The sequence below is a fragment of the Microtus oregoni genome, unplaced genomic scaffold, assembly GCF_018167655.1.
Source record: "Microtus oregoni isolate MIOR12 unplaced genomic scaffold, Mior012 000014F_ref0000157, whole genome shotgun sequence".
Lineage (NCBI taxonomy): Eukaryota > Metazoa > Chordata > Mammalia > Rodentia > Cricetidae > Microtus > Microtus oregoni.
Window position 1 is genome coordinate 25,860,209 of NW_024543073.1, and position 22,355 is coordinate 25,882,563.

Here is a 22,355-nt window from a genome sequence, read left to right on the forward strand (position 1 = left end):
CTTCCTAAATGTGCATCCAATTCCAGGCCAAGCCAGGTGTGATACTGAGAAAAGTGAGGCTGTTCAGGAGGACATCTCCCTCCAGTCTTTCCCAAGTTGCTTTGTGCCATGTCTATAAATGAAATTCAATGATTGTTGGAGGTGGCACCAGAATTAATTTTATTCAATATGTTTCTTGAGGAACATGGAGAAAGATACTATTTCTAACAAGAACAAGAGATGTCATTTATTTAACACATATTACTGAGTGTACCCTGTGTAACTGGTAGAATGCCTTTGATGCATTTAAAACTTATGGGAGTACGGGTTGCAACTGCAGGAGGAGAGGTTGTCACTGCAGGACCAAGGGTTGACACTGCAGGAGTAGAAGTTGGCACTGCAGGAGTAGGGGTTGGCACTGCAGGAGGAGGGGTTGACACTGCATGAGTAGGGGTTGACATTATAGGAGTAGGGGTTGGCACTATAGGAGTAGGGGTTGACATTATAGGAGTAGGAGTTGGCACTGTAGGAGGAGGGGTTGGCACTGCAGGAGGAGGGGTTGACACTATAGGAGTAGGGGTTGGCACTGCAGGAGGAGGGGTTGACACTGCATGAGTAGGGGTTGGCACTGCAGGAGGAGGGGTTGACACTGCAGGAGGAGGGGTTGGCACTGCAGGAGGAGGGGTTGGCACTGCAGGAGGAGGGGTTGGCACTGTAGGAGGAGGGGTTGGCACTGCAGGAGGAGGGGTTGACAATGTAGGAGGAGGGATTGACACTGTAGGAGGAGGGGTTGGCACTGTAGGAGGAGGCGTTGGCACTGCAGGAGGAGGGGTTGGCACTGCAGGAGGAGGGGTTGACACTGCATGAGTAGGGGTTGGCACTGCAGGAGTAGGGGTTGGCACTGCAGGAGGAGGGGTTGGCACTGCAGGAGGAGGGGTTGGCACTATAGGAGGAGGGGTTGACACTGTAGGAGGAGGGGTTGGCACTGTAGGAGGAGGGGTTGGCACTGCAGGAGGAGGGGTTGGCACTGTAGGAGGAGGGGTTGGCACTGCAGGAGGAGGGGTTGACAATGTAGGAGGAGGGGTTGGCACTGCAGGAGGAGGGGTTGGCACTGCAGGAGGAGGGGTTGACAATGTAGGAGTAGAGGTTGGCACTGCAGGAGTAGGGAGGCAGAAAATGCTCTTCATGTGCATTTATGGATTTAAGATTACTGTTGTTACTGTTTGTCGGTCTAGGGGCTATAATAAATAAACTTATTCTTAATCCCATAAAAACAATTTTCTTCCTCTTTATCTTGCAGCTCTTAGTGTAAATTTTGTTTTCTTTTTCTAGTATAAATTTTGGAATTATAGGAAGAAAAACTGATATGTATATTTTGACCATTTTTCCTTATGACTAATTTTTTTTTCTCATAAAACTATCACATACTTAGACTAATGGCCCCATTTGTTTTAAGCAGTTGCCTTGTCCCATCTGGCTTAAGTCTACTGTAGATTGTGAATCGGCATCCTAAGAACTCTGTGTCCTTATTGTCTTATAATGCACAGAGTTAGAGATCGCCTCTGAGTTATAGAAACAGGGCCTGGCTTCTGCAATACTGGCATGTCAAATGTTACTCTATGCATCTCAATGTTACTCCCTGTATCTCAATGTTACTCCTTCCTGTTACAGTTAAATTTATTTAGGTGTTCTTCAATGTTTCCTCTGACTTTGAGCCATTTGTGCTTATATCTTAAAAACATCATTTAAATTGAGTCAAATTATTTTGAAAAAAATTGTTGATACTGGTTGCCCAAATAAAAATACAGGTTTAACCGCTCAAATTTCCAGAATTATATTGCAATATGCAGACGAAAATGAGCAGTTGCCTTTGCTAATTGGATCCAGTGATGAGCACAGCAAGTGTTCAGGATTTGCTTGCTAATCGATCAGCAGGTATTAGAGCATATTGATCTCGCCAGAAACCCTGCTGACATTTCTGGTTATTTTGTGAAAATTAGAGTATGTGTCTTCTCTGGGTAGAACAAGTAAGAAGAAAGTGAGCAGGGAAGGATTTCCCCCATAGAGGCTGTGGTCTCTTTAGCTGTTCAGTGGCACATTCGTGCTGCTGCGCGACGGTGGCCCACAAAACTGTTACAGCAACCCTGAGTCAGGGATGCAGGGCAATCCTTTTCCAAATCAGATTTCCAGGGACTTTTCTTATCTAGAAGTCTGATCTGGATTAATCTGTTAGGGCAGTAGTAACACAAGAGAAGAGGGAGTCAGAGGACTACTGACTAATTTTAGGGTTCTTTGTACAGGATGTTGAAGAATCACTTGGAAAGATCTCATTCTTAATGATTTATCAAATGTTATTAGCAAGTGAATGCTCCACCAACCTTTTGGAAGGAAATATATGTAGATATACAGACACACATATACTCATCCACACACATACATACACAAACACTTACGTAGAATTAAATTTGTGTGATGTATTATTTTTATTATATGGTAATAATAGCTTTATTGTAGTAACTATGTTTCTACTTGCTTTATCGTATAAGAAGCTGCCTCCTTACTGCACAAAGACTCACACATCCCCTCCACATTTATCAAAATAGGAACAGAATGAGCAGTAAACCTTAAGTTTTTTCTCCCTCTTCTTGCTCCAGGCGATGTGTTCCACATCACGGCTCCCAATAAGTTCACCTTTGAGGAGGCTGAAGAAGAGTGTGAGAACCAGGATGCTAGGCTGGCAACTGTTGGGGAACTGCACGCAGCTTGGAGAAACGGCTTTGACCAATGCGATTACGGGTGGCTGTCGGATGCCAGTGTACGGCACCCTGTGACTGTGGCCAGGGCCCAGTGTGGAGGTGGTCTCCTTGGGGTGAGAACCCTGTATCGTTTTGAGAACCAGACATGCTTCCCTTCCCCTGATAGCAGATTTGATGCCTACTGCTTTAAACGTAAGTGTTTGATATCTTTCTTAAAAATAGAGATTTAAAAGCTGCAGCAAAGATATTCGTTAAGGTTCAAGTAGATGTTGGGATGGATTCTGAATCCTGTGCAGTGTGCATGGAATAGAAATAGTTTAGTGACTTAGACGCAACAGACTTGATACCAGAACAAAGGTTAAAACAAGGTAGGGAGTGTGGCAAGTAGTTTGTTCTGAAGGGATGGGAATGCCAGATTAGAGTCTTCACTGCACTCTGCTTTACCAAACATCACAGAAAATATCCTGGATTCTCATTTCCTATTAGCTGAGGCCTTTAAATGCAGTCTCGCAGTTGGTATAACAATGCTAAGCCAACAGAATCTGAGTTAAGCATTTGAATTCTGTTTATGTTGCCTTTGATATCATTCTCATCAGAAAAAGCAGACAGTTTAAATTTTAGTAACTACAGGTGAGTATTTTTGCTGAAACTGAAAATAATTATGTTCAATTCATCCCTAAAAATGAACAATACGATCAAATAATCAATATAATTCATATATCTCATTTAGCTTTGAGTAATAGAATATGTATCTCTTAGTTATTATTTTTGCTTTTAATTAATTAAAGTACAATCTAGACTCTTTGCAACATGTAGCATTAATTAGCTATGCTTAGTTAAGTTTACCTTTTAAAATTAATTTTTAAATGGCATTCATGCTATGCATAATTTGATTTTTAGATATCCTTAAATTACTTTTAAATATTAACCACATTTAATAGTATGATAATTTTAGAGTGTTTAACTAAACAATAACTAGTTAAAACTTTTATGGTAATATTTACTCTAGGGTTTGTATTATGTCAGCTAAACAAGAAATGCTTAGATATTCTAGTAACCTGATGAGAGTTCGACATTGACTAATATAGTAATTAAATGTCTATAAGACAGGAAGTGTTTGGAACTAGCTTACTAATTCTTCTTGTTGGAGCAATAGATAACTAAAACAATTAGAAAATACACTAGTTGGTTATTCATTGGTTTCGCGAGTGAAATATGCAGGCATTTTTTAGGGAGAAAAAGACAGAGCCACGAGCTCAAGCAGTGTGCAGGAAAACGTCTTGGATCCCTGAACTGATAGAAGCATGGAAAGGTTTCGTTCACAGACTTCTGTCTCCCCACTAGACTGCCTCTGCCTAAATCTCAGCTTTAGACTTGCTCCTCTGTTATAGCCATATGTTGTGTATTAGCTTAATTCAAGCTGGCTGATCCATGAAAGGCCTAGCAAATGCTAGCTTTTCTTCTCAGGCATTGAAACTAAAACCAAAGTTTTTTATAATGTTTTTTTTTTTTATAAAAAAACAACAATAATAATGAAAAGTCTTATCTTAAATATAGTCATATATGCACGTATGCATATACTGCATGCATATTCATTTGTGCCAAATTCAGTCATTAATGATATTCATATAAATCAGGTTATAAAATGACTTTCCCCTTAAGTTACTGATGTGATGAAGGAACAGGCTTGGGCTGATGATGAGAAAGAGATGGGATTGGAAAAGTTCTAAGGGGGGAATAGAGGCGTTGCTCTGACTATTGAACTTCACTAGTTTTTCCTGCACTGCATAAAATTAACAACAGGAAATAAAACCACATTTTTTCCTTGATGGTAAAATGGAAACCCAAGCTTATCTGTAGCCATAGAGAGTATTATTAAAGAATTTATCCTGGCAGATTTTAAATTCTTATCTAAATAGATTTACATGGATACATAAAAAGAAAAACCCTTAGATTTAAATAGGTTGGCCACATTAAATTTAACTTACATTAAATACAAAAGTGGTTGATATTTATTTTTCTATTCATTTACATAAATAGAATTTTGGAATAAATTCAGTAATATTTCCCCTATGTAAACTGAAGTACAGATTTTTGTTCATTTCTTCTGTCCTTAAGACTGTCTTTCCTAGTTGGTTGATCACAGAGGAGGTTAGAAAGTGGCAGTGGCAACAGCTTCTTCCAGCTTCTAGTGCATTTTGCGATACTTCTTTTTAATAGGTGTATACTTAAAGATTGAAATTATTCCCAGATGATTTGTCTGATGTCCAATTTTCCTGTGTAGTCCCGTGGTCACCAAGCATGCCCTCCTCTGCAGCCCTTGAAGTGCTGACTGTGTTGTGCAGCTGTCTTGTTAAGTTGAAGAAGAGATGCTTGCATGCTGTAAAGCATTGGTCTTGTCAAACATAGAAAGTGGGTTTTTAGGCCACGTAGTAAATAGATAGTTCAAATCTTATTTTGTTCTAATTCCTCTTCCTTATAAAAGCAGTTAATAGCACACATATAACAGCAGATAATGTGCAGATAGAAATTAGCTGGTCAAATAGATTTGAAAAACAGGCAACTAAATGCCTTTTAAAAATAACCTTTCTAACCCATTCTGTGATAAAAAAAAAAAAACTGTCTACTTTCTAATTTTCTTTGGCTTCAGGATTAAAAACATTTTATGAAAGAATTTAGTTCAGAGTTTTGAAATTTCATGTGAAATATCTCCAAATTTAAATGAATCAAAATAATTGAAGACTTTTGAAAATTTCCTAATGCATGTCATTAAGGATCTCCATGTGAGGGAAAATTCCACATTTCCTAAAAAAGTCATTCTAATATTCTTTAGCTCTCACTCTTAGTTTGTTTTTAATCAAAGTTTGAACATCAGAATTTGGACTATTCTTTTTTTAAGTTGTTGATCGAATTTAAAAAAGCAGCATTTCTATTGAATATAGTTCCTTGATTGTCTCTCTACATCTCCTCCAACTTGAACAATTCCATTGATGACAGTTATAATGTCTAAACTTCTAGTTACCATTTGATCTGGTTTTGTTTTTCTTGTTTCTCCTTCTCTCATTAGATTTGGAACTATGGTCTAGAGCAGGTTCAATTGGTTCCCCACACTTCATACGCTTTCATGTTTATAATTAGGCTATTCTAATCTATGATCACATCATTGATTTTTTTTGTACCCTAAACAACTATATGCCATTAGGTACCAAATGGAATAGTTCTTATTTTGTATTTCACAATGTTTCCTGCTGATTGACTGACTTAATTTACCATCCAATCACTTGTAGAGCTTTAAGCTGGCAGATAAATTGAATCCTACTGTATCAATATGACACATTCCTCACATGTGACCTTCTAGTCGCACTGTGGAACACCCACCGACTGCTCTTGTCCCTTGTCCCCGTATTCACATTCACACGTGGTTCCCATATAAAAGACTCGAGTCAGCGTCGGCCATTTCTCCAAACTGTAGATAGTGTAGGAGCTAAACAGGCCACTATGCTGGTGATATGGGTTTCTATTGTGTTAGGAAAGTCTGCCTCACGTGTCATGATAGAAGAAGCACGGAAAAGATAGTCCATAGGGTGTAGAACACCATAGCGTGCTGATGTGAAACATCTGTGTGGCAGACAGCTGCAAAGATTGCAAGGGAGTATTTGTGGGAAAGAAAGCATGCTGATTTTTGTTGGCTTCCTCAATAATGGAATTGAAAAAAAAATAGGAGTTTTTCAAAATCCAAGTGTCTAATGTGAATGAAACTTAGGGAGGGGATACTTGTACAACAATCTAGAATTGTATTCTTCTCTTTAGAATAATCATCAGGAAAGTAATGCAATGGTTTTTATTCTTAGGCTATTTCTTTGTAGGTGGTGTTTTAAAAGATTGTTTCCTTTTTTGGGATGGCTGAAGCAAGTGGCACACATTATCAGATACATGGAGTTTTGATGGCAGTCAGCTGTTAGGGTTGATGAGAAAAGTCACCCAACCCCAAAAGGAAGTCTGAGGTTTTCCATTTCAAGTCATAGAATTAATTAACTTAATTGTAAGCAGACTTTCTTAAATAGGACTCTAAAATTATTAAACCCTCCTTTCCCCCTGAAAACAAAGTCACATAAATCCTGGCTTTTGTAAGACAGGCACAGCGAGTCTCAATGCTCTCACCTTACTGTGCAGCGAGGCTAGAGGAGAGAGACAGAAAATTAGTCATAATTGACAATGACATGTGCTTATTTGATTTAAAAAATCTGAGTCCATTTTTAAAATGCTATAAAAATATTTCCTTAGGATTAAATGAAGAGTTGCTAGATGGAACAGGAGGACCAGATCCACAGACTTTCTCTTGGATCCAGTGCGATGCCACCTTCTCCTAAGCTAATTTCATTGGCCATGAAAAATGCTCTGAGGGGAAAAGTAAAATTACAATTCTGCTGTTATTAATAATAATATGATTGAATTTTCTCTAATATGAAAGTGCCTAAGAGTTTGTATTATGTTTCCATGGGAACATTCTCCATACATATATTTTACTATTTCCCTAAAGAATGCAGTTATAAGACAAACATCAAATCTGGCAGCTAAGTGAGGTAACCGTGATGGAATTTCAGAGGATAGAGAATTCAATTAAAAGAAAACTAGTCAGACACATTTTAGGTCTTTAAGTTGTTCTTGTCAATCAAAATTGACTAATGCTTGTGCCAGGAAATAAATGCAGAAACAGCTTACTGCTATTTTTTTTTTAAAAAAGGGGGAAGTTCATATAACACTCTTTTCAAGGTCCCAGTATTCTTTTGGGTTAATTTCTTTTTAAGTATAAAAGGATAAGCACGGATGGATTTTTAAAGAACATATGTTATAGTGTAAATGAACACCGCATTTTCACCAGAACACTGATGTTTTTGGACTTTTAAAATGGTTTGGAGAATATCAAGCGCTAATAACAAATTCCAGCCCCTCCCCCAAATTAGTACTTATAGCCTTGTTCAGATTTAGGATAAAATCGTATTAGCTTACTTATCATGGAATTCTGACAGAACAGGTGAAGGTTTTAATAGGCAGCCAATTTTGATTCTCAGTGGTTCTTTTTGGGGGAAGATCCAGTCCTTAGAGTTTCCTGAGGCAACAGTTTCTAACAGAGAGGACCAGCCTTACATCATGGCCACTTCACATCATAGAATGTATCAAGATGGCAGACGTGGGTTCCTCGCAGCAGTTCCTTGTAAATTCACTGGCAACTCATTTTTGATTTTAGAAAGTACTGATTCTTTTGGAAAACACAGTCTTTGTACACTAAGATGCTCCATTTCCTGTGTTGAGAAATACTTTTATTTATAACATTGTCATTTTTATATACAGCTTAAATTTCCTTAACTCAGTCATTCTCGATAAGCCTGGAGCCATTATAAAGTAGCCTTTTGTAATAACAAGTGTACTTTATGTAGCATGTGCTCACTCTGTGATGATCCAGGAACGCCCCCACCCCCAGGAATTTGTAGTGACAGGCTGAAGACTATCTTGTGGTTACTTTCTTTACTATATTTGTGTTTCATGCTAACATAAGACTGAAACCAAGCCCAGGATAAGTACAAACACAGTGTGCAGATCGCTCAGAAAGAGTAGGACTACAGCAAATGCCAAACCAGCCTCTGCCAGACATGCTGTATGGTTTGCTGGCAGCACGCCTCCAGAGTTGAAAGGAAGATGAAGTCAAATGTCCAACACCTGGAACCAAATGAAGAGCCGGTATTAAAAGTTTAATATCCTGTTTTTATGAAAGTCTACACATTATGGACAATGTCATGGTTTATGTGTCACGTGGTTCCATTTGATGTGGCTTTCTGTTGTTTTGCAGTCTGAAACACTCCCTGTCCCCTGAGACACTTTGCAGCTTGAAAGGAAGGCAATATTTGGAGAAAGCTAAGCAGCAGGGGACATCCGTCCCCAGATAACAAAGCCAAGTTCTCCTTCTAAGTTTTATGGTGCTACTGTAGATTGTTACAGATAACCATTTATGAAAATTCTGTGTTAGTAGCTTTTTGGCATCCACTTATCTTAAAACACACGATGTTCATTTATTTTTGTGAGAACAATTATTTGTTCAATCAAGTATACTAACACTTGCAATACAGTACAACTTACCAGTTGATGATTATTAATTAAATGATCCCTTATCTTCTTTTGCATTAATTTCAAGTTTAGATTTTAGACTCCTTTGTATCAGAGATCACTTGGTCCACTTAAAACACTGGTCATGCAATTCCATATTAGTGACTTGTCTAATTAATTCTTTGAAATTATTTTTTAGCTAAACAGAATATATCAGAGGCAACCACCATTGAAACGAATATCCTCGCAGAAACTGCATCACCCAGTTTATCCAAAGAACCACACATGGTACCTGACAGAGCTACACCAATCTTTCCATTAGTCACCGAATTACCTATCATTACCACATACTTCCCTCCTGCAGGAAATATAGTCAATTTTGAACAGAAATCTGTAGTCCAGTCTCAGGCTATTACAGACATATTAGCCACCGAGTCACCCACACCTGCTGGGAGTACCAAGAACCACTGGGATATGGATGACTATTCACCTTCTGGGCCAGAACCACTTGGGAAGCCAGATATATCTGAAATTAAGAAGGAAGGACTCCAAAGTACAACTGTCATCTCCCAGCATGCTATTGGCTCACAGGATGGAATTACAGAAGATATGCAAACACATGAATCAGTGACACAGATTGAACAAATAGAAGTGGCCCCATTAGTGACATCCACAGAAATCACAAAGCACATTTCTTCCAAGGAACTGCCAGCATCTGAAGCGACATTGGAATCCACAGAAGTGACCCTGGAACAGAAAACTGAAATGTCAACGGTTGGCACCACTCCCGAAGTGGTGACCACAAGTCAGTATGGATTGACCTCGACAGAAGGTGGGAGTGAAGACAGAACACTGACAGTTAGGTCTGGTCAGAGCACGCGGGACTTCAGCCAAATAAGCGAGGTCGTCACGGTATCAAAGACATCAGAAGACACTACCTACTCCCAGCCAGGGGACTTAGAGTCCATTTCAATGTCAACAGTTGTTTCACCTTTAACTATGCTTGACATAGATGGATCACTCATACATAAAGAGAAAGAACCGAAAACTAATGACAAAGTGACCGAAGATCCTTTTGGTCAATCACAGCCTACAACCCCTTCGCCATCAGAGCATATTACTGAAAAAGAGTTGTCTCCCTATTCTGGTGACATGGTATCAGTAGAGGGAATATCCACAGTTGTTTATCCCTCATTGCAAACAGAAGTGACAGAAAGAAGAGAAAGAACAGAATCACCAAGACCAGAGCTAAAACAGGAAGCGTACACAGTTGATGAGATACAAGAAAAGATCACCAATGATCTATTTATAGGGATAACAGAAGAAGGCTCATTTGGGATGAAGCTCTTTACGTCTCCCTCAGAACAAATTCATTTTACAGAACCTTCAGTTGAAGAATCTGTTTCCCCAGCATTGACAACTGGAAAGTTAAGCGTGAAGCCAACAGAAGCCAGAGATGTAGAAGAAATGGCAACTCTGACTAGATTAGACACAGATACGTCAAAGCCCTCCCGAGATGTTACAGCATCCCATTTGACCCACAGTACTTTAAATGTGGAAGTGGTCACAGTATCCAAATGGCCATGGGAAGAAGATGATTCAACTTCAAAGCCTTTATCCTCAACAGAGCTTGCCCGCTCTACTGCGTTGCCCCCCATCTTACTTAGCACCGCAGGAACAAAGGGAAAGGCTAAAGAAACCCCAAGTTTTCCACATGTAGGAGACCAATATACTCTTTTTCCAGATAGTACTCAAAAACCATCAGAAAAGGTTCCCGAGGAAGATTTCCCATCGGAAGAATTCACAGTTCCTTTTCAGCCAGCTCCATCAGTTGGTAGTGCTGATGAGTCAACTTTGAGAGAGTCTACAACTGAAGACGGGGTGCTTCCCACCACAAGCACAGAGGACCAAGTCATCACTGCAACTGCGGAAGGAAGTGCTTGGGGTGAAGAGGCAGATGCCTCCAAACCACTGTTTACTCTCCCCCCATTTGCACACACCTCCTATGTGGAAGGATTGGCCTTTGTTAATTACAGCAGCACCCCAGAGCCCACTACTTACGTAGACAAGTCCCACACCAGTCCTCTTTCTGTAATTCCCAAGACAGAATGGAGTGTGCTGGAGTCTTCTGTTCCCCTAGAATATGAGGTTCTAGGCAAATCCGATCAAGATATGGTTGAACAGACTCACCTAGAAGCCACCACGCCTCCTGAGGCTTTGAGAACAGCAGAAACCACACAGAGAGAAAGCCTGGAAGAACTGCAGACTGTAGGGAGCTCCTTTCCTGTTCTCAGTTCTACTGCAGTCATGACCAAGGAGACAGTGGCATTTAAAGAAGAGGGGGAGGGATCAGCATATACTGTCTCTGAAGACACATGGGCGACAGGTTTGGAGAGAGTCCCCGGTTTAGAAACTACTCCAGCTGGAACAACTGAGCATGGTAAATCTTATCCACCCGGTACAATAATACAGCCCAAAGTGGAAATGGAGACAATGGTACCCCTAGTATTAACCATTAGGCCAAAGGAAGTTTCAAGTCCTGAGCCGGAATTAAAGTATGAAGCAGAAGGTAGTAGCCTGACGGAATTTGCATCAACGCTGAGGCCTCTCAGTACTCAAGTCACACAGCTTATGCAGGAACCTACTGAGGAAGGCAAAGCGCCATCCCTAGATGATACAGATTTAGGTTCAGGATTATTTGAAAGACCCGGAGCCACTGAACTCCCAGAATTTCCAGTAGCTCCAAGCGATACCAGTGCCTTCCCTTCGATAGACATCCTTCACAGAACTCCACCCTCCGGGCCCTCTTTATTCACTGCAGAACCGCCTGCCGTGGAGGAGCCCAGTGAGAAAACGACAGGTGACATTGTACTTCCTAGAGAATCTGTAACACAACCCCCTCCCACAACTCTCACGGATATCATAGCTAAGGAAACAGAAAATGACATTGACCAAGAGGATCATGTGACCTCAAAGCCTCTGGTAACACAGCCAACAAGACCACCCACTGTGGAAAGAAAAACAACCTCCAAACCTCAGGCATTGTCTACTTCACCAGCCCCGACAGGGACAAAATCCCGCCCTGACATAAATGTTTATATTATTGAGGTCAGAGAAAACAAGACAGGTAAGTCTTTGCTTTCAAGGCAATCAGCATTTTATCTTGAAAGTTAAAATAACCACCGTAACAAATGCCGCCATTAGGCGCTGATAACTGGAGTGTCAAAAATGTGTTAGCTTCATGCAGCTGTACAAGAATTGGAAGGCTATGTTAAAGCGTTGGGAAGAATGTTAGCCACAGTTTTATTTTGCAAGTCGTAAGAAGCCCTGCTTTGTCATCTAATACAACCACTTCATCACTGTTGCATCACTTCAGACCGCGCAGAAGCGAGTGTTTTAATTTCAGTGTCTTTCCATACCTTACTACTCAAGTGTAGCACTAGACTGTGCTAACATTCCATTGGTCTGCAGCCATTAACCCCTAGCACTCACGTAAACGGCTAAATGACTTTGCACATCCATCCCTAGGGCTGACCGAAAGATTACTAAAGGTTTGTTTTGTTTTTCTCTCTTCCAGGATTTTGCAGGTTTGTCACATAAGTGGTGGAATGGGTAATTAATTGGTCTATTTTGATTCGAATTTAACATTTTCAAGATGTTAACTGTTTTCAGGATATTTCTAAAATGCAGCTTGAACTGTTGAGAACCAATACAATCTAAGTTCTAGGGACTGCTTGGAATCGTTAACAAGGGTAACTTTTAGAAGGTGGATTTGTAAACGTTATCTTTTCTTTCTAAAACTCAGGTCATGATGTATGTATTGTGATTTCACTGTCTCCTCTAGAAGCGGTTTTTTTGCACTGGTTGACACTTGCAGTTGTCATGGTCAAACACGTCTTGTTCTTACCGGGAAGTGAGAGTGCACCATCATGTTAAATTGGAGAAACCGACTTGAGACTACATAGCACAGACAGTCTGATGGACTGTTCCATGTTTGTGTCCTTTAAATTTAGAGCTCAAGTCTACTGGTTTTCTTAAATTGCTTGGTTCAAATTTGAATATAAGAATTAAATGAATAAATGTTCACTTTTCTGTGGCCTGGTTCAGAGAAGCCGTATGGGAAAAATGCTTGTTGATCAGTTTCTTTCTTCGTATTGGGATATGCCTTGCTGGGTGTCATACGGAAGAGAGATGGCATTTTCATTAGCATGATCAGGAGTACACCCGGTGAAAACGAACAGGTAACGGTAGCATCCATTGAGTCGGTATCCAGTGCTGTAGATAGAAACTTCGTGGCTTCTATTATCTCCTCGTCAGCATTTTCTTGGTGTGGAAATATTTGCATGGCTTGATTAGTAGGCTATACAGCCCTGCATTACTAAACTCCTCTCTTCCCAGCATAGCATTTTAGAGGCACGAAATGAAGTATGCTTTTTTTTGGTTGTTTTGTTGATGTTGTTTTTGTTCTCGATACTGTATTTTGTGAATCATAAGTCAATTCCCATCTTCTACCTGACTGCTACATCTCTCAAAACTAGGGTTCAAAATGGGATGGGGGAGGGGGCATAGAGAAGCTTGGTATCAACCTTTGCATTCAGAATGTGTAAAGTACATACCAGTTAGGTACATATCTTCTTAATTCATCTTTTTCTCTTCATAGGGACATACTAAGCTGTATCAAATAGTATGAAACTGTATGAAATAGTATGAAAATATATGGCTCCTACCGGCTCTTCTAAATGGAAAATTGTACATTCAGTTTAGGGTAATCAAACTACAAAATAGTCAAAAGGCTGAAACTTGAACCCGTCCCACCCCCATTTCTGAAGGATGGCAATTATCAGGTGAAAAACACACTAACTTCATAAGTGGCAGTTCATGTGGAGAGTCTGCCAGTGTGAGAGTAGCGGCTTCTGAAGACCGCACAGCTGCACATTTATAGGCACCCTCTCGTCCCCAATTGGCAGAACCCGCATAGAGGCTGGTTTATATGCACCCCCTTGTCCCCATTTGGCAGGACCCTCATAGCTGCTTTCTTTTCTCCACTGCTAAAACCTAGGGCTATACTTACAGTACATTCTGAGAAACTTGTGGAAGATCTGGCCATTTCCATCAGGCAGAGAATTACAGTATGCGCCTGTTGGGAGGGGCATGTAATACTGTAGTAGGCTCTCCTTCACCTGGTTTTATGTGTTCTAGACTTTCATTCTTAAGAATAGCAGCATGGTTTGTTATTTTCAGAAGGCAGTGAGACCCAAATACTTAGACCCAACTACTCAGTTAACAAATTTTGCTAGTTTTCCAACAATAATTTAATTTTCCCCAATATTTTGAACTTTGCTCATGAAAACCAGCACCCAGATGTTCAGTTAAATTCTAAGGCAGGTGTGTTAATGAGGGAAGCCTGGAAAGCCAGCATTTTTATGTTTCCCGACTGGAAAATCCTCAATGCATAGGTGCCATTGTATAAACCTATTCCCTAGAGTAAAATTGACCTTAACATATATTATGTATCCAAGTAAGTAAAAATGCCACCCAAGCTACCCCAAACCAAGACATTTATAATTTTTTTCTGCACTCAGAGAGTGATATAAAGCTTGACTTTTATGAAATACCATGAAACGAGACACGCTACTCAATGCCCGCTTACATCATACACTCAGAAGGATGCTAATGTCACTGTAGGTTCTACACTGCTGCTGGAGGGCAAGTGTGGTTAACAGTTTAAAAACCTGAAGGAACTTCGCAGCTTATAAAGGTTTTATGAGCTGAAAAATGCTGTGGGGTGTGGTTAAAAGTGGTGCAGGGGTCCTGAAACCTTGTCTATTTCAGGAGTAATTTGCACACCTGCACTTGAGAAAATTATTAAAAGACTTTCTTTGTGAACGTGTATGAAGGCTGCAGGATCCGACAGTATGGGGAGAGTTTCTTCAGTTACGTCTGGGTTTTTGCTGTTGTTTTCTTTTGTGGTTTGTAAAGACTACCCAGGAAAATTACCTGAAATGTTGCAAGTTAGTATTTCAGAACTGCAGATGTTAAACAAACCGAAACAAAGAAACAGAACTCAGATGTAGCAGCGTCTTTAAGTCAAGGAATGATTTGGAATGTGCAGATTTTAAGTGCCAACATCAGGTAAGGACTCAGATAACAGGCCTATAGATGCTATCACATGTCAGCCCTGCCAATCTTCTAGGCGTTCTTCTTAATTAGTTTTACTGGTTTTCTGTCTTCTTAAGTGCAAAAAATTGAATATTAGGCAGAAATTATATAAATATGCGATACGGGTGAAATTTTTAGTGTAGCGATATGCACATCAATTAGATTTTGACCAGGACAGCATTTTGGCCTCTTCATCAGGATTCATTTGCCTAGCTTCCTTGGGCAGAACTACTGCACGTTCTTGGTGGCATCATTTAGAAATAACTCCCATTGGCTCTATTTCTTCTACTACTACTAAATATAAAAATATACATCAAAGTTGTAGGTTTGCTTTTGAGAGCTTTGCTCTTGTGGGGGAAGCTCTTGTGGGGGAGATGAGCAATAAGAGGCAGGATCTCCAGTGAGCAGTCTGGACAAATACTGATAATCACTGGCTGATTTAAGGTGATTCTATAAGAGAGCCATATAATTTTTACTTTATTTTTTTGTTTTCATTCTTGGCAAAAATGTAATTATTTTTCTTTTGAAATTGTATGTATTTTTAATTGAGAATTTTTTTCATACAATTTTTAGGACTCACGTTTTATGTTTAAAAATTTTATAGCCATATGTAAAGTACTTTATGTTTTCTTTTCAAATTAGAGGATCAGATTTCATTCTTCAAACAGTAGATTAAGGGGCTTCCATGTGTCATAACATAGTGGCTGTCTTGTTAATATTTGAGTGTACAAGCTAGTGTCTGGAGTGCCATGTGCCTCAGACCCAGAAGAAAAGGGAGTTGAAGATATTACTGAAAACAAAACAGAAGCACACATTCCCAAATGAGCTGAACATTTAAAGGGAAGATAGACTTTTTTTAAAAAAAAATTCTTTTATCATATTATTTTATGTGTACAGTTGTTTTGCCTACACTTTTGTGTGTGCACCACTTGTATGCCTGAAGCTGCCCATAGGGGCCAGAAGTGGGTGTCAGACCCGTGAAACTGGAGTTACAGATGTGCGTGAAGTGCTATCTGGATGCTGGGAATAGAACCAGGGTCACCTAGAAGAGCATTTTGTGCTCTTAACTACTGGATCATGGTTCCAACCCCCAAAAGCATTTTCAGTAAGACTGATTATGACTACCTTTAGCTTATATAAAGGCATACATTTATTAATAGGCACCTTTGTTGTCTCTATTCATTATGCTAAATGAAGCCAGTTAAGCCGATGTTGCTTCAATCTTGTTGACATCTCTGTTCCACTAGATAACATGTTATTTATCATGGAAGGAAACAAATAGAGCTATAATTTGGTAATTTTCTTAACTGAAAGGGCATATTAAAATTTTAGTCCCCCATAGTAAATGTTGGTTTACAGTCTTGCCACTTTGAGCGTATCTTGGCAGCAGCTACAGCTCCTTTGTAATTTCACTGCAGTGTTGATTCCATAGGGCTTGTGAGCAGAACGCTTCAGCTTCAAGCTCTTCTACATGGATGAAAATAGAGCTGTTGGTGGCAATAGCTATCTTAATTCTTTTCTCAAGATTGTCTCTTTGACAAATTCTTTTAAATGTCCCCATGCATGGTCCTAACCTCTCCTTCTGTTTTCATAAAATATAGGGAAAGTACCTGATATTGTTTGGTTGCTGTGAGGGATATTGCAACTTTCTACCCAGAGCTTGCTTCCTTCTTCCTTAGCAACTTTGCTGCCTTTCATCTGTGCAGTGAAGGAGTCCAGAGATAGTGTTCAGAACATTTTGAACCAGGGGCTAGCTAAGGGGAGAGATGCAAATGGAAAGGACCAGAAGGAAGAGAAAAACAAAGTTCTCTGGAGTGTCATTTTAAAGAGGTAAAGCTGAAATTTGTATATTTTAAGGGAGCTTTGCCAATTTTGGTCATTTTAGAAACGCATAGAAATACTTCTCAGTGAAACTAGTTTTCCATATACAAACATGGTTGTTTAATGAAGTGACTTCATTTACAGATGAGTTCCAAGAATAGTGATGGTGATTAGCTAGTTGAGAGCTGATTGTGGTATGGATTTGTGTTTCAGTAAAACTGGTAGATACATGTTTTCAATTGTGTTGAGGTATTGTGATTTCCCCCAAAACAATTGATCTGATGGAGGGAAAATAATTAAATAGTACAACCTATGTTACTTCTGAATAACAGGGCCATGTGCAGTACTTCTCCATGAATAACAGAAAGCTTAAATAGAAGATTTTAAAATATAAAGGATCCCTGCAGAAAGAGAAAGTTTCAAACTCTGTGAAAATGAAAACATTGCGTCATTTAGATGTCCTCAACGTTTCTGTACACACATATAATTAGTAGACAGTTAGTGTGTGGTAGGCTCTTGTAGAGCCAGTGTTTCATATGTTAGAACAGCATTCCTGATGTCTCACAGAAAATAGAATTTAGTTATTGTAGCCACAAGCTGTGAGGGTGTTTGTACTGCTAAAGGGAGAAAAGGAGAAATGAAGATATTAATGTATGTTTTTTAGGAACATATAGGAACACAATATAATTCTTATATTCACTCTCAGTAGCTCACATTCCTTGGCTTTCTAGGGAGCCTGTGTTACTATTAGTAGGTAAAAATTCTCTGTTCCTCTTTTCATACCTCCCATGGACATTCATTCAATCCAGCTGTTGTGTAGCTAGGGAATTAATCCAATGTGATTTACAGTTTAGTCAGTCAGACAACTTGAATACTCAGTAAATGAGTACACAGGAAAGAGAATGCCATGTGTTAATAAACACGTTAAAGAGTAATGCAAAATAGATCAGAGGTGTCTGTGTTAGGCAGATCCTCCAGCTCCTCTCAGAGAAACCTGTGCTGTCCACCCCATCCTTGAGCACCAGTCAGATGCCTTGGGGGCCACAACCAGACCAACCTGAGGAAGCAGCCGATGATCCTCCAAGACGCTACTGCCTGACGCAGTTTGATGGGCACAGGGAAACCTCCCGATGCATGATTCACCCATACTGCCTCTGCACTTGGCTGTAGACCAGAAACCTCCAGATAAAGTGGTGACAATTCCAACGCCCCAGACAACTGTTCTGAATTGCTGATGGGAGGTGTAAGCATTGCAATTTATTTCCTTTCTTAAATGGGCTTGAGATATTGTTAATCTTTGAATCTGTAGTTTCCAATGTTTCCCAAATAGTTTTGTTGAACAATGTATTAAACAACCAGTAGTGCAAAAAGTTCCTGATTCTTCAGTGCACTGAGACACAGCAGCTCCTCTGGAGAAGCTGCCTCCAGTCTTAATGAGGCTGAACTGTACTTGAAAATTCCAAGGGAAAGGAGCTTGTCTGATTTAAACTTTCTTCCCTGAAACTGGTCAGATCTCAGCAAGTGTACTGTTTGTCACAAGGTCTCACTACACCTTGATATCTGTAAACGAGGAAGAAAACAGAATGAAACATCGATGACTTATACGTACTTTCAAAATGCTAGGAGTAATTATCACTAAAGCCAAAGCAGTAGGGATGAATGGGATGAACGGGCAGCTTATTTTTAGTCCCTTAGAACTGCGCGTCTTATTCTGCTATATCCCTGTTAAGTTTTGTCTGCAAGCACAGGAACTCCCAGTGATGCATTAATGCTATAATAATTCTTCTTCTTTGTACTGACCAAGTAAGTTTCTTCAATTCATTTACATTTAAAGAAAAAAATTGGTATTCAGTGTCTTCATAAATGCCTATAAATTTGTAAAGACAGTGAGTGATTAAAAATACTGAGACTCTGACTGTATGTTCAGACTATCTAAATTTCCATAACCCTCGAACTCTATACTATCTGAGGATTTTTTGGGGGTATGATTCATTGTTTTTGTCTCAGTTTTTGATCTGTAGTCCCATCAAAGACTGATGGTTTCTTTGGTTGGATATATAAATCTTCAAAGGAATTTCAACACAATGACCACTTTTTGATCCTTGATGATAAAGTCCTAGAATGATGTTCTTCTACCTGAACTCTCAAAAGGGTAACTAAATGGATAACGTATTATGTGTTTAAAGGAAATCATCGTGTCTTCTAGGATGACTTTATGCTGAGACACAGAACTGGGAAAAGTGAGGTGAGAGAATGAGGTTCCTGTGGTGGCTCACAACTATAATGTCAACACTTGGGAGACTGCAGGATGACTGCAGACTCTGGTATTGCTGGGTTCAGATATGCAGGTACAGAGGACGCCAACGGAGAATGGAAGGAGTGGAATGATTTAGCCAGTTATTCGGGCTGTTTAAGTCCCAGTGAAGGGGTCAGGTTGAATGAAGAGTTGGTTGGAAACAAGACTAGCATTTGACAGAGCAATGGCAAAGAAGAGTTGTTTTATACACTATAGCTTAGTGGATGGGTTTCTATAATCGAAGAGAAACTATACATGCTTACTTCTTAGAGTCCTTTGCCTTATTGTAGCCAAAGATTTACTTACGTTTAAGTTCTTTATTCTGGCTCTGGCATTAAAATATTTGGTAATATCTTTCTGTATGACTATGTCTATATCTCTACATGTGTATGTGTATTTTTCAGAGGTCTTGAGTACTAGAAAACTAAAGCAAAAAGGTAATAATGTTCCACTTTATGACTGGTCTTTATTTGCTCAAATAAAAAACTCTGAGTGTTTGGTGTGAATGTCTCTCCATGTACCATGTGCACACCTGGTACTCAGACAGGCCAAAGAGGGTGCTGGATCTCTTGGGACTCAAGTCATAGTCAGCTTTTGAGGAGCTATGTAGGTGTTAGGAATCCAACCCAGATCCTGTGGAAGAGTGACCCTTGTTCTAAACTGTTGGGTGATCTCTTCAACCCCTATTTGTTGTGTTTAATATTTTTGAAAACATTTTTTGAGAACTTGGAATGTATTTTGATTATTCTCACTCCAGCTCTTCCCAGATCCACTTCTACTAAACAACTTACCCAAATTCCTACCATCTTTTAATATTTTAACCTATCTAGTTGAGTTTGGGCTGCTCAGATCCTCTGTGTGGGTGGGGCTGTCTCTTGGACCATGCTCAGTCTCCCAGTGGCATTACTCTGGGAAGCATCTTGAAGCCTTAATTGCTTCTTTTTATGAAGCTCTTTGTTGTTGTTGTTGTTTTCTGAGACAGGGTTTCTCTGTAGCTTTGGAGCCTGTCCTGGAAGTAGCTCTTGTAGACCAGGCTGGCCTCAAACTCACAGAGATCTGCCTGCTTCTGCCTCTCGAGTGCTGGGATTAAAGGCGTGCGCCACCACCGCCCAGCTATGAAGCTCTTTTTTACGGTTTAGAAATTTCTCAAATGTCTCTGATTATTTGAATATTCTGTCTGAGAAATCTCTTGCTCTCTTGAAATGGGGCTAGAATCCTCTAGGTCATTTAGAAGGAAGAAGAACCTATATTTTGTGATATCTCTTTAAGTATACTCAGGCCAGAAGTTGTATCTAAAGTCAGTCTTCTCACTTGAAGAAACTGTGTTGTTTGAGGATTATTGGAAACTGAGAAAAGCTATGGTACCTATTTACCATCCGTGTAACATGCTGCCTCTTCCAAGGGAGGCATCAGAATCAGCCTCATTTTTTACATATATGTACGATCCGTTCAGGGTGTGTAGTTTGTGAAGAGAAAAATATGTGCACTGTACTCGGCATACCATGGCTTTCAGGGTGAGACAACATGCCTGAGTGGTGTCCCAAGCAGGCTGCATCCTAGCTAAGCCATAAGGAGCCAGGGTCACAGAACACAGTGATCTCTCCATCTTTGATTCTGTTGACCTTTCTGCTGTATTGCCAGAAGTAGTACATGCTACCCAAGTCCTGAGGAATGAAGGACCAAGAGCATCTTACAAACTTTGGGAAGCTATTTGTATCTTGATCCCCTTTGCTGGGACAATCAGCCTAAAGTATTCCAAATTTTAAAACATATTGAAGATTCTAGATATCTTAAGCAATTTGATTTAAAAATCACATATTTTTTCCTTAATGTGCTATTTAGTGTTATATTTCAATTAGTAACCAGGGGAAAGTGAATCAAAGAAAGCATTTATTTCTGTCTGGCATTTGAATCTATACATATATGATTGGAAATTTAACTTTGTGAGGAATTTCAAGATTCTTCACTTTAAGATCTGCAAGCTCCTTTCAAACCCCTACAGTTTTGGCTATTTTTTTTTTTTTTTTGGAATAAGGAAATCTGATATTTTTTCTTTATTTTAGAACAAATTCCATTTTAAAGGAAATGCAATCTTATATATTTCTGCTGAGTACATTTCAATAGCTTATGTTTAATTAAAAACTCTTAAACTTAAATTATAAAATTCCCTGACGAGAATCTGATCCCTGCCCTGTCGCCTGTGCATCACAGCAGCTATGTTTTGTGTCTGGTCACAGAATGACTGTAAGACTTGTGCTATGTCTGCCACGTTCGGCTGTGAAGTCCTTAAAAACACTTGTTGAATAGTTTAAGGTCGGTTAGCCATAAAGCCTTGTGCGAAATGTCGTTAAAAAACCCATTAGCTATGGTTCTAGTATAGTCAAGCCAAGCTGTTAAAATATGCTCATATAAACATAGAAAAGATTATACATTCAGCCTACAGAGTTCTGTGGTTTGACTCTTGAAATCTAAATAAAAGCTATATTATCCTTCGAGGAAAATTCTAAACTAAAGCCGTCTTCCATAAGGCTTCATTCTTCTAAGAACCTGGAGTGTCAGCCACTCTGTTAAGTTGTTCTTGTTAGTGTGAAACAGAGCAGATCACTGTTTTGCAACGAGACAGGACTTTGACAATAGCACAGGTGTCCCCTCCCCCCACCGTATGCCACAAAGAAACTTTTCTGGTTAGCCATAATTATAGCTGTTACAGTTCTCTAATAATATGTGTGGTGGTGGGGGTGGTGACAGTAAAGGGGAATGAAGGGGTAATTTTGGAGAATGAATAAACAAAGGAGACCAAATAGGATTTGATGAGTTGTAAGGAATTATTGATGGCAATTCAGGCCACGTGGCAGGGAAGAATTCATCTACTTATGCATACTGTAGATAGATTTTATAAAGCTCTACCCCTATTCATGAAGTGTTGAAGGCATTGGGACAAACCAGGTATATACTGACAGAATAAAATGTGAAAAAAATGCGAGTTGAAATCCCTAAGTAGGTAACATTGTTCCATCCTCAAACTGATGTTAAGGAACCCAAAAACACTATTTGTAAGGACACAAGCTGAACAAGGACCACTTGTCAACTTGGAAGACATTCCTTTCAGAAGAAGGAAACAATAACTTTTACTCTCATTCTGCATTTTTGTTTGAATTAAGTCTTATTTAGTAGGAAAATTTCTTGGAATCCATAAAACATAAAGAGTATGATTTACACTGTTAAGGATTTTAGGTGCTCTT

The 22,355-nt window shown here is 39.5% G+C and overlaps 1 protein-coding gene across 2 annotated transcripts in view; it reads left to right on the forward strand.

Annotated features, from left to right (window-relative positions):
* Positions 1-22,355, forward strand: part of Vcan (versican) — a 98,965-nt gene that overhangs the window by 32,808 nt on the left and 43,802 nt on the right. For both annotated transcript variants that reach the window (XM_041663548.1, XM_041663547.1), the window contains exons 6-7: positions 2,634-2,927; positions 9,037-11,964. In XM_041663548.1, the coding sequence (XP_041519482.1) occupies positions 2,634-2,927; positions 9,037-11,964 (3,222 nt within the window). The remainder of the gene's footprint in view (positions 1-2,633; positions 2,928-9,036; positions 11,965-22,355) is intronic.